The 15,628-nt window shown below is 45.6% G+C and overlaps 1 protein-coding gene and 3 non-coding genes across 4 annotated transcripts; 1 reads left to right on the top strand and 3 right to left on the bottom strand.

Moving 5' to 3' along the window:
- Positions 1 to 5,257: 5,257 nt before the first annotated feature.
- On the top strand, positions 5,258 to 5,330 carry TRNAM-CAU (transfer RNA methionine (anticodon CAU)). The gene has a single exon. It is a non-coding gene; the product is annotated as a tRNA-Met (tRNA).
- Positions 5,331 to 7,450: 2,120 nt separating this feature from the next.
- On the bottom strand, positions 7,451 to 7,523 carry TRNAM-CAU (transfer RNA methionine (anticodon CAU)). The gene has a single exon. It is a non-coding gene; the product is annotated as a tRNA-Met (tRNA).
- Positions 7,524 to 7,916: 393 nt separating this feature from the next.
- Positions 7,917 to 7,989, bottom strand: TRNAA-AGC (transfer RNA alanine (anticodon AGC)). Its single transcript has one exon. It is a non-coding gene; the product is annotated as a tRNA-Ala (tRNA).
- A 5,314-nt stretch (positions 7,990 to 13,303) lies between these two features.
- LOC130040152 (putative vomeronasal receptor-like protein 4) lies at positions 13,304 to 14,200 on the bottom strand. The gene has a single exon (XM_056132167.1). It carries the CDS (start codon positions 14,198 to 14,200, stop codon positions 13,304 to 13,306), a length of 897 nt encoding a protein of 298 aa, XP_055988142.1.
- Positions 14,201 to 15,628: the final 1,428 nt, after the last annotated feature.

Genomic DNA, 15,628 nt, shown 5'->3' on the forward strand with positions numbered 1-15,628 from the left:
GTTAAATGCCCCCGCTCCAATTCCCTGCCCCAGGAAGTTCCTTCATGTTGTGATTTCTTTAAATATGTATGAAATACATGTAAAATATTAAATACCTATTTCATTAGAATTTATAATCTGGTTTTTCTTATGTTGGCAAGGGGAAGAGAGGAGGTCTCCCAAGCATCGCCCAGAGGCCAGTCACCAGGTCAGGGCGCTGTGGTGCCGTGCCCTAGTGTTGGTCAGAGGCCTCAGGGCCACACCGAGTTGTTCAGAGGAGCCTGTGGCAAATACCCCCTCCCTGCCTTTTTTTTTCTTTTTGGGCTTTTTAGGCCACACCCAGCCTGAAGCTCAGGGGTTAGTCCTGACTCTGCACTCAGGAATCATTCCAGGCGGTGCTTGGGGGACCATATGGGGTGCCTGGGCTGAACCTGTATGCAAGGCAAAAGCCCTGCCAGCTGTATTATCTCTCAGGCCCTAAGGCTTACCCCTTTCTCATTCTTATTATTTTGCTTCTTTTTTTTTTTTTTTCATTTTTGGGCCACACCCAGTGTTACACCTGGTTCTGCAGTCAGGACCTTATGGGATGCCCCAGATTGAACCCGACGAGTGCCCTGTGCTGTACCATCGCTCCTGCCCTTATGGGCTTCTCTCTCTGTCTCTGTCTCTGTCTCTGTCTCTCTCTCTCTCTCTCTCTCTCTCTTAACTTTTGTTTGTTTGTTTGTGGGTCACAACCAGCTGTGACAAATACCTTAAGGCTTACCCCCCCCCCTTTTTTTTTCCTTTTTGGGCTTTTTAGGCCACACCCAGCCTGAAGCTCAGAAGTTACTCCTGGCTCTACACTCAGGAATTACTTCTGGCGGTGCTTGGGGGACCATATGGGATACCCACCCTACTGTCACTCGGCCTGGGTTTCTCTTTTTTTTTAAAAAAAAAAAACAAATAAGCAAACAAACAGTACGTAGCAATGATCCCTGATGGCAATCAGTAAACCCTGTGTATTCAAAAAATAAATACGAAGGCTGCCCCGCTTTCTCGCTGCTTGAGGTTGGTGGTCTTGGGCCACTCCCCCCTCCACACCCCCCCAGACCAAGGACATGGGCGGTGAAGGAGGAAACGAGGACCGGGCTGGTTGGTGATCCATTGCAGTTTATTCCCATCTCGTCTCTGTTCTCTCCTGATTCTCCTTCCCCCGATTCTCCTTCATCCCTCCTCTCTGGATCCTGCTCCTTCATTCTGGATTCAGCTTGATTCTCTTCCCCTGCCTGTCTTACAGCCTTAGTTATCTCCCAAATCATGAGGGGGTTGGGGCAGCAATTACACAGAGGTGTCCTCGTACAGTCGATGGATGTAAGGTCCCTCCCTCAGAGGAAGCTTCTTCCAGGACAGACTCTCATTCAGCAAGAAAACCCACCTAAGGGCCAAATACCATCTAGGAGTGCTTTTCTCCTTTCCTTAGTCCAACAACCGTTTAAACATTCATCTTAATTCTACTCCTTAGTAATATTAATCACTTTGTATAGACACAGTAAGAGATACATTAAACTTGTAGGGTGGCTCTCCTGGGGGGCATCTCATATAGATCTCAGACTACATTGCTCAGGCCAGATCAGTCTTTCCTAACCCTAACAGGGTCCTAATCCAGTTGTTACTTTTTTTTTTTTTTTTTTTTTTGCTTTTTGGGTCACACCCGGCGATGCTCAGGGGTTACTCCTGGCTCATGAACTCAGGAATTGCTCCTGGCGGTGCTCGGGGGGGGGGGGGGGGGACCATATGGGATGCTGGGAATCGAACCTGTGTCGGCCATGTTGGCTGCGTGCAAGGCAAACGCCCTACCCACCCGCTGTGCTATCGCTCCAGTCCCCAGTTGTTACTTTTTGGATCATGACAGAATTTGCCCATGACTGTGCTCTTAACTCTTAGTTAAGTATTATGGAGCTTTGGCCTGGCCCATTTTGATGCCAGGATAGCTCACAGCTTACCTTGAATCCATCCAATCCTTCGTCGGGACCCTGATTTTGGGGTGCTAGGAACTAAGGGCAACTGAGGCTTAACTTGAGAGAACAGATGCCCAGGAGTAAATATTATTTGCAGTCAATTAACTCCCAACTTACAAAAGCATAGCATTAACTGTCTTCCTGTGTCTCTACAAAAAGGACATTGCTCTGAAGTAACTATGCAAAGGATATAAGGAGGAGAAAAAAAAGCAATATTTCACTTTATAAGTCACAGGTATTGCTTAGGGGAAAATGTTGATAGACTGGTTGGGGAATCAAAGCACAGAGAAGGAAGTTGCAGATAAACACAGAAGAATGGGAGTGCCTCAGGAGCACTGTGATAAACCTAGGCTCCCTGTGACATGCCAATGTTACCCTACAAGCCCCGAGCACTACCTCCTGTGCTCTCCACCACCCCCCGCACCCGCCTCGAAAAGAGAAGGATTAAGTGTCTCTTCTAGTTTGGGGTGAGTCACACCCAGTGGACACAGCAGTTCAGAGTCCACTCCTGGCAGTGGCGGGTTCCCTGGCTTGGAGCCAGGCCTCCCCTGGGCACAAAGCATACCCTCCAGCCCTCTCTGGGCCCTCTGTGTATTTTCAGATAAGCTTTCAGAAGTTCTCCTTTCTAGCACATGAGAGTCCCGGCAATGCATTGGTCTCTCTGGTCAAGTCGGGTTTCCTTTAGAAAACAGTGGGAAGGGCGGGCATGGTCCTAAGACAGACACAGGGCTGTGGTATAGCCAGGCACACACAGCTGAAGCCACACACGCAGGGCACGTGCACAGTACACAGAACAAACACTCTGAGATCCTCACACCCTCAAGTCCTGTTCCTCTGTCCTCTGTGAAAAGGACACCTTGGGCACAGCACAACCAACACCAGTGCCCGTCAGCGCCCCTGCAGCATGGAGAGCTACAGGCGTGTCTGCCAGGCTGACGGGAGGTAATTGTCCTCTCCCTGCGTCCCGGCACCTTCCTCTCTCACAAGGGACAGACTAGCTCAGACTGCTTTCTCCTGGCCTGGCCCTCATCAGTCCTCTCCAACTCTTTCCGGTCACTCACAGAAGCCCCAAGCCTGGGTAGTCAGGGGGTACTCACGCCGGCTCTGCCCAGCACAGCTCCAAGCAGTCTCCTGCACGGTAGCCCATGCCAGGCTCTGTTTATCCTTTCCCAAAGCCCAGAGCTCAGGTCAAGTCTCCCTGTGGTCGCGATGTCAGTGTCGTAAGTTCTGGGTCCCTTGGGATGGAGGGTTTGTCTGCACCTTGTCCATCCCTGGGGTCCATCTCTCCCCTCTCCCTCATGCTTGGTAATTAGCTGAGTCAAAAATAATCCCGAGCCCAGTGATAGGAAACATGGAGTAATTAATTAAAAGCGGGACTGGGGTGCAGGAAATAGTACAGTTGCCAAACATGGATCCGCTAGTGGTCCAGGTTATCCAGACTTTAATTTCGACTCCCCCACCTCACCCCTTTATCTCCAAAACTCAGGAATAATTTGTAAGAAATATCTCAAAGTCCAATCGTTTCTCAGATTCCTTCCAGACTACATTGTATTTTTATTAGACAAAATATTTGAGTGCTAGAATCATTCTGGTGACCTTTGAGGTGAGGTGCAGTGTCCAGAAACCATGAGAAACGGGCCTTGTAGGGCTCAAGCATCGTCTACTGATCTAGGTCTGGTCACTTGCATTTGAAGCAGTTCATACAGTTCTTGGAGATGTTCACTTATACTTGCATTTCTTTGCACATGTGTATTTTTCAGGTTCAGTGCAACACAATGTTCCTGGCTCAAGAAACTCAAGACCCGTAGCCATGGCCCAGACTTAGCCTGAGATCGATGCGTGTAGCCCTGACCATCAGACTTGTACTGGTGCCTTTGCAGTTTCCACAAGTGGTTCCTTTTCCACTGGTGACAACAGTAAAGTCAGGCAGAGGAGGGAAAACTGATTTTGACATTCTTCACTGCCCATCAGTGCAGATTTGTTTCAGTAATACCTTTGTGATCTCTGCCTTCTCTACTGAGGCCAGTCCAGTCACTGGTATTGATTCTGCAGAGTGGTAGAGCCCAAGATCTAGAGTTCAAATAACATTGGATTTAGAGTTCAAGTACCAAACAAATCCAATAGTCTTAAGTGACTGTCACTGTCACTGTACTCCCGTTGTTCATCGATTTGCTCGAGCGGGCCCAGTAACGTCTCCATTGGAGACTTTTTTTTTTTTGTCACTGTGTTTGGCATATCGAATACATCACGGGTAGCTTGTCAGGCTCTGCCGTGGGGGCGAGATATTCTCGGTAGCTGCTGGGCTCTCCGAGAGGGGCGGAGGAATCGAACTCGGGTCGGTAAGTTGATAAAAAATAAATGATTGAATGAAGCAATAAAATGCATGATGGAACAAATATTTATTTTGGGTTTGGGGGCCATACCCAGAGGAACCCATGCCTTCCTCCTGGCTCTGCACTCAGGGGTCACTCCAAATATAGTACTCAGGGTATCATATGTGGTTTCAGGGATTAAACCAGGGCCAGCAATTTGCAAGGCAAGTGCCTTGGTCACTGTTTGATCTTTCCAGTCCAATGGGACAAATATTTACCAGATGATTCCAGATAATTGAAACCCACTGGAGAGGTGGGTTTTTATTTATTCTCCTCATTACACACCATCACCCTCTATGTGAGGGTTAAACCTAATGACTTGATTCCATATAATGGAATAGAAAAGAATAAAGAAGAGTAGGCTGGAGGAATAGTACAGTGGATAAGGCTCTTGCTTTGCACAAGATCAAGCCCGGTTCAATCCCCAGTACCCCATATGGTTCCCTGAGCACCACCAGGAGTGATCCTTGAGTGCAGAGCCAGGAGTAACCCCTGAGTACTGCTGGCTGTGCTGCCCTCCAAAACAAAAAGAAGGAAGAAGAAGGAGAAGGAGAAGGAGGAGGAGGAGGAGGAGAAGAAGAAGGAGGAGGAGGAGGAGGAGGAGGAGGAAGAAGAAGAAGAAGAAGAAGAAGAAGAAGAAGAAGAAGAAGAAGAAGAAGAAGAAGAAGAAGAAAGAAGAAGAAGAAGAAGAAGAAGAAGAAGAAGAAGAAGAAGGCGGCACAGTAACTTTACAGGGGAGATTCTGACCAACACCATCTTGCCTGCTACCCATTTTCATATCTCCACAATAAACTTACCATATGGTCTGGTAAATTATGACAGAAGGACACTTAATCTTGCATATACTGATTGTTTCTAGAACTTTCCTTAAATTTTCGTTCTTTGTTAGAACACCCAAACTTACCCATTGCCTTCTTAGCGCAGTAGGCAGCGCGTCAGTCTCATAATCTGAAGGTCCTGAGTTCGAGCCTCAGAGAGGGCAGTTGTTTTTGTCTCCTTCCACTGCTGACAACCACCCTGGCTTGGAAACTCGATAATCCCGGGGCCATCGCACTGATTTGTTGCGGGGTGTGTCCTTTTCCACCCTACAGTGGTGCTACTAATGACAGCATTGCAGATTCAGGGCCCTAAGGGGCCAGATATGTTTTATGTTGTGAAAAGAACTTAGCATATATTTATTTATTTGCTTTAATATAGGAGTTCTGCTACTTATTAAGCCATTGATTAAGTTGATTGAATTGGGTGTGAACTCCACATTACTTAAAAAAAATTTTAATTGAATATCCATGAGATAGACCATTACAAAGTGGTTCATAATTGAGTTTCAGTCATACAGTGATCCAACACCCATCCCTCTACCAGTGTACATTTCCCACCACCAATGTCCCCTGTTTCTCTATCACCATCTCCCAATACCCTCCCACCCTCTAGCCTCCCTGTGTGGGAGACACTTTCCTTCTTGCTCTCTCTCTCTCCTTCTCCTTTTGTGCATCATGGTTTGCAATATAGATGCTAAGAGGCCATGATGTTTGTTCGGGGCACTTGGTATTTTTATCCGGATGATAAGGCTGGAGTAGCTTTTCAATTGGATGGCCACTTTGGGGGAGGTAGCCCATCACAACCCCTGAGAAAGCCTGGAGATTTCAGCAACAAAATCCACATACCTGAAATTTTCAGCAGATTATATCTTAGTGAGACGATGGAGTCAGGCTGGGGATATGGCAGCGATTTTCGGTTGTGGAAAGTAAGCGACTGCCAGGAGCTCTGCTTGGGCAGGCACCAGGTCAACCTGTCCCCCTCTGATTTACCCCAGTCTGTTCAGCCAAGCTCGAATCCAAGATTAACTGCAGTTTTTGAGCTCTTTAGAGTTTATTTATGGATCTCTGAAACAAAGTCAATAAATGAATAAATGAGCTCGTATACTTGGGCCAGAAGTGGTTTGTGGGCATACCTCGCTCCCACCTACCTAACTTTTGGCAGCTTAATTTATTGGTAAACTTGGCCCCAAGTTGTTGGGGTCTGGCCAAGGCACAGCAGCAATTTTTGGGTATCAGGAAGCCTGAGGGCACCATCAGGCTGCTGATGCACTTGCCCTGTAGGTAGAGGTTGACCTGTTGGTGGCACCATACAGGCGTGTGTATTTAATCCTGGTGGATAAAGAGCTGCAAATGATGGTTTTGTCCTGTAAATTCACTAAGAGAATCCCCTTGAAGCCAAAATAAATAAAGTAGAAAGTTTTCCTGACTCCTTCCTTGAAAACCAAAGGTTTTCCAGCCCTTCTTAATTAGCTATTATCATGCATTTTATTTATTCATCTCTACCCCCATCCCCTGCAGTGAAATGTTCTGCCAGGGAGGGAATTCTGAACTCTGCTCCGCCCCCCCCCCCCCCCCCACACACACACCATTTTAAAATTTTTGAATCACTGTTTGCTGCAGGTTGACTTTAGGTTGACCTTGCGACCACTCACTTAGAAAAGTCCCAAACAACAGTATAAATATTTAAGAAATATGTTAACTGGAAAGTGCATGGCTGTTGCCACACTACAGTCACCCCATCATATAATTAGGTGATCCTCAAATCACAAAGCTGGGAAAGACATTTTCCTTTCTTCTTCCATCCTATGGACAGAAATATCAACGATCGACTATAGCTTGTAGTCTTCCTTATAGTTGAAATTCCTTCACACCCTGTTTCCTCAAACCACTGGAAAGTGATTTAACCATTCCCCGCAGGCATTGAGTCAAATAGCAAAGGCCAGTAATGGTGATTTATTATTTGTTTTAATTTGGCAGTACTTATCCCATGTTCCACTTCTTCAGTTTTAATATAATACACGAACCAAAATAAGTTAGACCAAGGTATGAAAGAGAGAAAATTACTCTCTCCAACTTATGAGCTTCAGGTTTTTAGGTGCTAAAACAGAGGGACTGCTTGCTAACTACCCCGAGTGAGCAGGGTTAGTTCCGATCTGCCCACTTTCCAAAGCAAGATAAAATCTTACTCACTTTATCAATCTCCAGCTTTTAGTGAATGCAATCAATGCGACTTGCGAATCAATCATTCCATCTAAGTGAACAACTTAACCGTCCAACAAAATCTTGCCCTCTCTGAGGCTCGAACTCAGGACCTTCAGATTATGAGACTGACGCGCTGCCTACTGCGCTAAGAGGGCCGCTGAGTGACAGCTCTTGCATTTCAAATAAAACAGCAAATATACTTTTCCAAATAATGCTCTTTTTGTTTCCCACCACGCAGCTGGTACGACTTGAAAATCATTCTATTTAGTGTTGCACCGGAAAGAGTTCACTCCGGGAATAACGGAGCCTCTGCCTTGCCGGTACTCACTCAAGGGGTGCACCTGCCTGCGGTACTGGCGGACCGTTGCTGGTCCCCCGTTACTCTTTCTCCAGTTCCCTTCTTGGTATGGCCAAGGCGTGGGACTCCTGCTAAATCTACCTTGTGAGGTCCTTCAGCAGGTTTTGAGTTACCACAAAATAAGTAACTTCTACACTCTTCCTTTCTACCAGAAACCAACTTTGCCAACAAGGGTCGGAGCAGTAAAACTTGGAGAATGTGGGCATCGATCCCACCACCTCTCGCATGCTAAGCGAGCGCTCTACCACCTGAGCTAATTCCCCACCACTCTCACTTTAGCCTTTCACCCATTCTTTCGAGAATAAATGAATCAGATCTCCATTATTCTATTTCTGATCGTTTCGAACCCAAGGAAAAGGAAACAACGCAGAACCTCGTCCCGGAACGCTTTTCCCATCTTCTCAAAATTGATGTGGGGCCAAAGCTCGTGTGGCCCCTACGGTCCTCTAAAGGAGAGACAGGGCAAAGCCAGAGGAACCCAAGTGTGCCTGGGATAGAATTCCAGAAATGGAGGTGTAAGTCCAGCTCTCCTCTCTATTGATTTTAGATGTCCAGACGACGAATTTGGACACTGTAAGCAAAAATTTTTGGTGAATAAATTTAGGCTGAACTATAACGGAATTTGCTTTTTCAGTACCATTCCAACACAGTCCAGGAGGAGGGTATGATCCGTAAAGGTCCTGAGAAACTGTGCATAGTTAATAAAGACAGTGAGTTAGACACTTTCCATTCACTCACTAAATCTTCAGTGATTTTCGGCAAAGATTATGCTCTGGAGGGGCGTGCCTCCACTGGGTGGCCACTAGATGGCACTGTTCTACGGTCTATGGACGCGAACCTTTTCAAAACCTGATCTCAGGCCAAGAATTCTAAGTGGAGGTCCCCAGACGGTCCACTTTTGAGCATGGAGGAAAAAAAAAAAGTCTCATCAAGCAGCATGGCACATGAGAGGAAGAGTTAGGTCTTCGTTTTAAAGTTATATTTAACAACCTTATATGTATGGGTGATTTTTAATGTGAAAATCCGAATACTGGTGTTAAAGTAACTATTTTTCTATGTACTAGATGCTAACGCATATCTGTTTCAAGCAGAAAATTAATTCAACAAACTCCCAGAAAGCATATATATATATGCCTCAGAGACCTGGACCCTACGAAAACAGGATGAGAACACTATACGGGTCTCTCAAAGAGGAATCGAAAGAACTATGCTTGGAATATCACGATTCACTCAAATGAGAGATAAAATCCGGAGTTCTGATCTTCGTCAACGCTCAAGAATCAGGGACGCTGTCTCATTTGCCAAGACATCAAAAATCAGATGGGCTGGACACGTAATGAGGTTTACAGACAACCGCTGGACTAGAGCCATTACTGATTGGATTCCACGAGACATCAAAAGATCACGTGGACGCCCACCTATAAGATGGTCAGACTTCTTCGTCAAGACCCTGAATGATCGGTTTGAGGCTCTGCATGTTCCTAGAACGAACAGATACCATTGGGCTACGCTAGCACGCAACCGGGATGAATGGAGACGTTACTGGCACCCGCTCGAATAAATCGATGAATAACGGGGATTAAGTGATTAAGTGATTAAGTGATACATATTTATTAGTGAAACACCATGAGGTACAGTTATAGACTTATAAATTTTTGTGCTTGGGTTTCAGTTATACAATGATCAAGTACCCATCCCTCCACCAGTGCCCATCCTCCACCACCACGGGTCCCAGCATCCCTCCCACCCCCCATCCCCCCCACCCTACCTCTGTGGCAAGAAATTCCCCCTTGTTCTCTCTCTCTTCTTTTGGGTACTGTGTTTTGCAAGAGAGGCATTGAGTGGCAATCATGTTTGGTCAATAGTCCACTTTCAGCATGCTTCTCCCACCCTGGGAGGATCCTCACAACACCCTTTATTTGGTGCTCTCTTCTCTATCTGAGCTTCCTTTTCCCCTAGCATGTGTGGCTGGCCTCCAAGTCATGGAGCAAAATTCCTGGTACTAATCTCAGCCATTCTTGGGTATTAGTCTCCTATTTTGTTACTTTCTGTTTCCCAGATGAATGCAATCTTTCTGTGTCTATCCCGCTCTTTCTGACATTTCGCTTAACATGATACTTTCCATGTAGTACCACTTGTATGTAAATTTCATAACTTCATCTTTTCTAACAGCTACATAGTACTCCATTGTGTAAATGTACCAAAGTTTCTTTAACCAGCCACCAGAAAGCATATATTGTAACTGAACCTCTTACAAAGAGCAGGCTTGGTATGGCTTTCAGAAGCAGCAAATATTTCTGGAGAATCCAAATACTTTTTTGGAAAAGTGGATAGTGAGATTTCAGGAGCAGAGGAATTGAATGTTTAGTTGTTTGTTACTCATCAACTTGGCTGTCTGGGAGAGAAAACAGAGAAAAGTTTATTTACATGCCTCTGAGGGTCATCCCGGAATTGTGAGGTCGCTGAGGGGATTATACCAAGCAGCTGACATAGGAAATGCCTGCCAGGGAGTTTCAGAATGACACAGTTTCAGGCTTTAATGAAAGAGACAACAAAGTCTTCTAGTGTCCTAATGAATTTGTGGGGAAGGGAGGGGGCGGGAGTTGGATAACTCTGTGGCAATTATTAGTAATGTCCCGGGAAACACTAGACAGAACAGATTGGGGAGCTAGTTTCTGGCAATTCTGCGGGTTCCAAGGTAGCTGCATACAGTGATGCAGTGATATTAGTCAGTACTACCTGCAATCACCTTGTTAGAAATCTGGATAACCTGGATAGTGAAAAATAACTATGAAAGGGGAGAGAAGAATCAATTTGACAGTGGGAATGGCACTAGAATTTTGGTGGTGAACCTATTGATCAATCACTGTAAGGGGAACTCCTAAAGACAGATTGATGTATTGTAGGAGCATGTGGGGGAAAGATGATCACATTTTTTTTAATTGAATCACCGTGAGATACAGTTACATGCTCTCATGTTTGAGTTTCAGTCATACAATGATCGAGCACCAATCCCTCCACCAGTGCACATTCTCTACCACCCAGTATACCCCCACTTTCCCACCCTCCCCCTGCCTCCATGGCAGGCGATATCCTCTATACTGTCTCTCTACTTTTGGGCATAATGGTTGGCAATACAGATACTGAGAGGTTGTCATGTTTGGTCCTTTATCTACTTCCAGCACACAGATGATCACACTTGATTCTTCTCTCAGCGTCTCCTTTCTGAAAGGACTGATCCCATGGAATCCAGCGTCACTAGCCTTACAATCTTTACAAAAATACGTAGATGGTGGGAATGTGTTTTTGCTGGAAATAAGAACATTCCTCAGTCAATAGTGCATCAGAGGCTGCCACGTGGTCTGATAAGCCCACCCATTCACATAGTGTGAAGATTTCTGTAAATGTTTTGTGAGAGAGACAGAAAGAAAGAGTACTGTTTTTTTTACCCTTTGTGGGGGAGAGGGGAGCTCCAGGCAGTGCTCAGGTCTTGATCCTGGCTCCATACTCAGGGATTACTCCTGGTGGTGCCTGTGGGGACATGCAGGGAACTGGACTGACCACATGCAAGGCATGTGACTGACCCCTTGTACTATCTGGCTCTGAGATTTTTTTTACCTTGCTACTTCTCTCCTTCCTTTGTTCATTTAAAAAAACCAAGTAAATAAGTAGGAGAAGAATTGGCAAAGCAAGCACACAAGACACAGAGTAGGGAGAATGGAAAGACATGCTGGAAAGATTATTTCTTAATCATTTCCTAGAGCTCACGAAAATCCTTAGGACCTCAACTGTCCCCGGTGCCATCTTTCCGTGCACAGCAATGAAGAGTCCCGGCGGGCACCACAACACCAGAGAATTCTCCGGGCCCCATACTGAGCCCATATCACTGGGATGCTCCTGATGGAGCTAGTGCAGTCTCCCTGCCTTCTCCAGATGGAATGCGCCACCTTTCTTGATATGCAAAGTGAGCACTGGAAAATAAATGATCTAGCATCTGCCCCTGGAAGACAGGCTTGAATGATGGTGGGAATATTCGAGCAAAATATAATGCCCAACGAGAGAGAGAGAGAGAGAGAGAGAGAGAGAGAGAGAGAGAGAGAGATTCTGAGCAATTGTCTGCCGTAGAGGCAGGGTAAGGACTGGGCTGGAAGTGGAGGGGATGGATAATGGGGATATTGGTGGTGGAAACTTTGCACTGGTGAAGGGATGGGTGATGGATCATTGTATAGCTGAATATCAAACACGAAAGCTTTGTAACTGTATTTCAAGGTGGCTTAATAAAAAAATTAAAAAAACAACCACAAAAAAGGAAATCCTTAGGACTCACAAATAAATCCTGAAAGAGATCAACAAGCTGCAGAGGTGCTTCCACACCTGCCCGAGTGACATCTCATACTCTTCAAAGTATATGAAGACTGTTGTATCTCACCTTGGAGCCATCCTTGTATAAGAGATTACTAACATGTTAGTACAGTTTGAGCCTTGTGTGCATATATATATATATTTTATATATATTAATTTGTTTTTTTGGATGGAGATCGGTTTTCCTCTACTTTCTTCTCTATCCAATGTGGTGTGCTACTCTTGGCACCTCCATGGAGTAGAGTGTGAGATGTCGGAAGAGAAAAGCACAGAGTCTCCTGCCCCCACGTCTGCGTGTGGAGAGTGGTCTCAGCATGGTGGTGGCTGGTCCTGGAGGTCTTCGGCTGACGGAACCCTGGTCGGGGCGGGGAGGGAAACTCAACCCGCTCCCCTCCAAGGGGCCCCGGCGAGGACAGCCAGGCATATATATATATATATATATATATATATATATATATATTGTGTGCATATAATGTGTGCATATATATATGCACACAAGGCTCAAACTGTACTAACATGTTAGTAATCTCTTATACAAGGATGGCTCCAAGGGGAGATACAACAGTCTTCAAATACTTTTCTCTCCTTTTTTTTTGTTTTTGTTTTTGTTTTTGGGTCACACCCAGTGATGCACAGGGGTTACTCCTGGCTCATGCAATCAGGAATTACTCCTGGCGGTGCAAGGGGCACCAATTATCTTCATGATGCTGGGAATCAAAACCCGGTCGGCTGCGTGCAAAGCAAACGCCCTCTCCGCTGTGCTATCGCTCCAGCCCCTTCATATATTTTAAAGAGAATTTTTGGAATCATTTTTAGCGGATTGCTCTTAACAAATAATGCAAAGTAAATGATTTAGGATCTGCTTTGGGGGCAGAGTTGGGTGATGGTGGTAAAATTGTAAATAATGGTGGTGGTAAGGTGTAATAGTAATGAGTTTGGTGTTAGAATGTTGAACGTAATAAATTATTGTGAACAACCTTATAAAATAAAAAATTAATTAAAAATTAAAAAAAAAGAAAATTCTTAGAATAGTATGAGGACTATTCCTCAAGTATGAGGACTCTCCTGAAAAATTAAAACTGAGTTCATTTTTAAAAGCTTTTATTAACAGTAAAAGCTGATACATATATCTTATATGTATTACTAAATCCACTATTCTTTAGTGCCCATAGAAATCAGTCCTCCAAGAAACGTTTTCACTTCTCAGTGATCTCTTCAGACCTTAGCCACACAAGCATTCCTGCTGATCAACACCAAGGGGCTGAGACTAGCATAGCCAATTGTTAGAAACATTTTAATAGTCAAAATGACAGGATTGACGGTCAAGGAGGAGGCAATGAAAAAAGAGAAAAGAAAATCTAACCAGTAAAAGAAAAGGAAACAGGTCATGAGAACGAGGATACTGTGAGCGGCTCTCAACTCCCGGCTGAGGTTTCCTTGCAGCCTGGCCTTCCGAAGGGAAAGGGCGCGTTGATGATGCTTATACAGACGGACAGCCATGTACCCACTGCTCCAGCCCATGAGGCTCTGGAAGAAAATGTCCCGCAGAGCCATGAGGGCCACGAAGAGCCATTGCATTACCGGCCCAGTTTCTTGCATGTGGCAATGTCCACTGAGTGGACTGATTCCAGATGTGTTCATGCTATAGGCTGACGTCATCAAGAAGAGCAAGTTGGAGCTTATGAGGAAATTAATGACCCAGATCAGGAGGAGGTAGGGGAGCATTTGCCGTGGGGTTCGCGGTTTGAGCTTTTGCCAGGAGGCGCTCCTGGGACCGAGGGTGATGGCCTGGAGCACGGAGAGCAGACAGGTGGTGCAGATGGAAAGGCCTCGTGCCACTCGGACCAGATACAGCACGAGTTTGCACCCAAGATCCCCTAGGAAATCCCCCAGATGAAAGATGGTGGCTAGGTCATTGCTTCCTTTGGTACAAATAATGATTGCATTTGCAAAAACCAGATGGATGATGAGAAGGTCTACGGGTTTTCTCTCAGGACCCTTAACTAACGTACTTAAATGTCCTACAAATACAAGCACGTTGGCGACAATTCCATGTCCAAGCAGAGAAAGAAAGAGGATTCCCTGGGCAATCTCACCCCAAATTATCTTCATAAAGAGAGCTAGAAAAAACTTCAGAAACACAAGTAAGTGAAAAATGATGTCATTTAGCTTTTTTTTTGGGGGGGGAGCTTTTTTTTTTTATGCTGCAGAGTAAATTGTTTTCATTCTGAAATACGTAAATGCGCTTGATTCTGTCTTGGAGCTAATTATCTGATTTCCTTTGCCTGAGGACACGGAAATCACTACAATTTAACAGCCTCCCTCTCCCATCTCCTTTCCCACAGCCCCCACACTAGGCCATCCTCCGGTTTACCAGGAGGCCCTTCTGTATTTATTTCATCAAAAAATTACGGGGTATTGTATTTCTCAGACCAGCTCAGCAAAACACAGTCATGTTGGGAGAAGCCGTCCTCTCTCCCGCTGCTCAGACCGGGAATCGACCTCACTCAGGAGATTGTGTTGAACCAACTGGTTCACATGAGTTGGTTCACAGCTCATGGGAACCTACCACTGTACACCCAACCCCCAGATGGATAAAATACAGGGACAATGAAGGATATGGACCTGACTAACTGAGAGCAGCCTGACAAAGGAGTTCGGAGTACAGTGACATCGTCCAGGTGCCTCACGGGCAGCAGGGCTGAAGTGTAGTGAGCGTGAGTGTGAATAAAGACTGCAGATAAGTTTTCCCCGCTGCCTGTCCTGCTCACTCTCCACTTCTCGGGAACACTCCTGGGCAATTCTCAGAAAGGGCCGGTAGCCGACTTGCATTCCGTGGGCCAATCAGATCCTGTCTTTTCACTTTGGGAACATCTAGCGATTTCCTGAATCTAAAGTGCTCCCCCCTCCTCAGGCACAGAACCCCATAAGTATCGCACTGTTTCCACACCTACTTTCAGGAGTTTCTTCAACGTTTTCATCAGAACAAACCCTTACAACAGCCTGGCTTCTGGCTTTTCTTTTTCTTTTCTTTCTCTCTTTCTGTCTTTCTCTCTTCCTTCCTTCCTTCCTTCCTTCCTTCCTTCCTTCCTTCCTTCCTTCCTCTCTCTCTTTCTTTCTCTCTTTCTTTCTTTCTTTCTTTCTTTCTTTCTTTCTTTCTTTCTTTCTTTCTTTCTTTCTCTCTCTTTCTTCCTCCCTCCCTCCCTCCTTCCCTCCCTCCCTTCCTTCCTTCCTTCCTTCCTTCCTTCCTTCCTTCCTTCCTTCCTTCCTTCCTTCCTTCCTTCCTTTTTTCTGGGAGGCTGTGAGGGGTCCCAGGCACCCTTTCTGGAGATTCTTAGCTAAACCAACTGCGATAGTGGTTTAAAGCAAAGATGTGAAGTGCTGGGGGTTCTCTAGCCTCCCTCTTCCTTCTCAGGCCTCTCCAGAGCCACACAGCAGTCTTGAGTGTGCCATAGGGAGTGTGCAAGGCCAGTGCCTGAACCCCAGTTCTCTGTCTCTCTGTCTCTCTCTTTCTCTGTCTGTCTTTCTCTGTCTCCTCTC

This window comes from Sorex fumeus, unplaced genomic scaffold, assembly GCF_029834395.1.
Source record: "Sorex fumeus unplaced genomic scaffold, SorFum_2.1 ptg000094l, whole genome shotgun sequence".
In the NCBI taxonomy this organism is placed as follows: Eukaryota; Metazoa; Chordata; class Mammalia; order Eulipotyphla; family Soricidae; genus Sorex; species Sorex fumeus.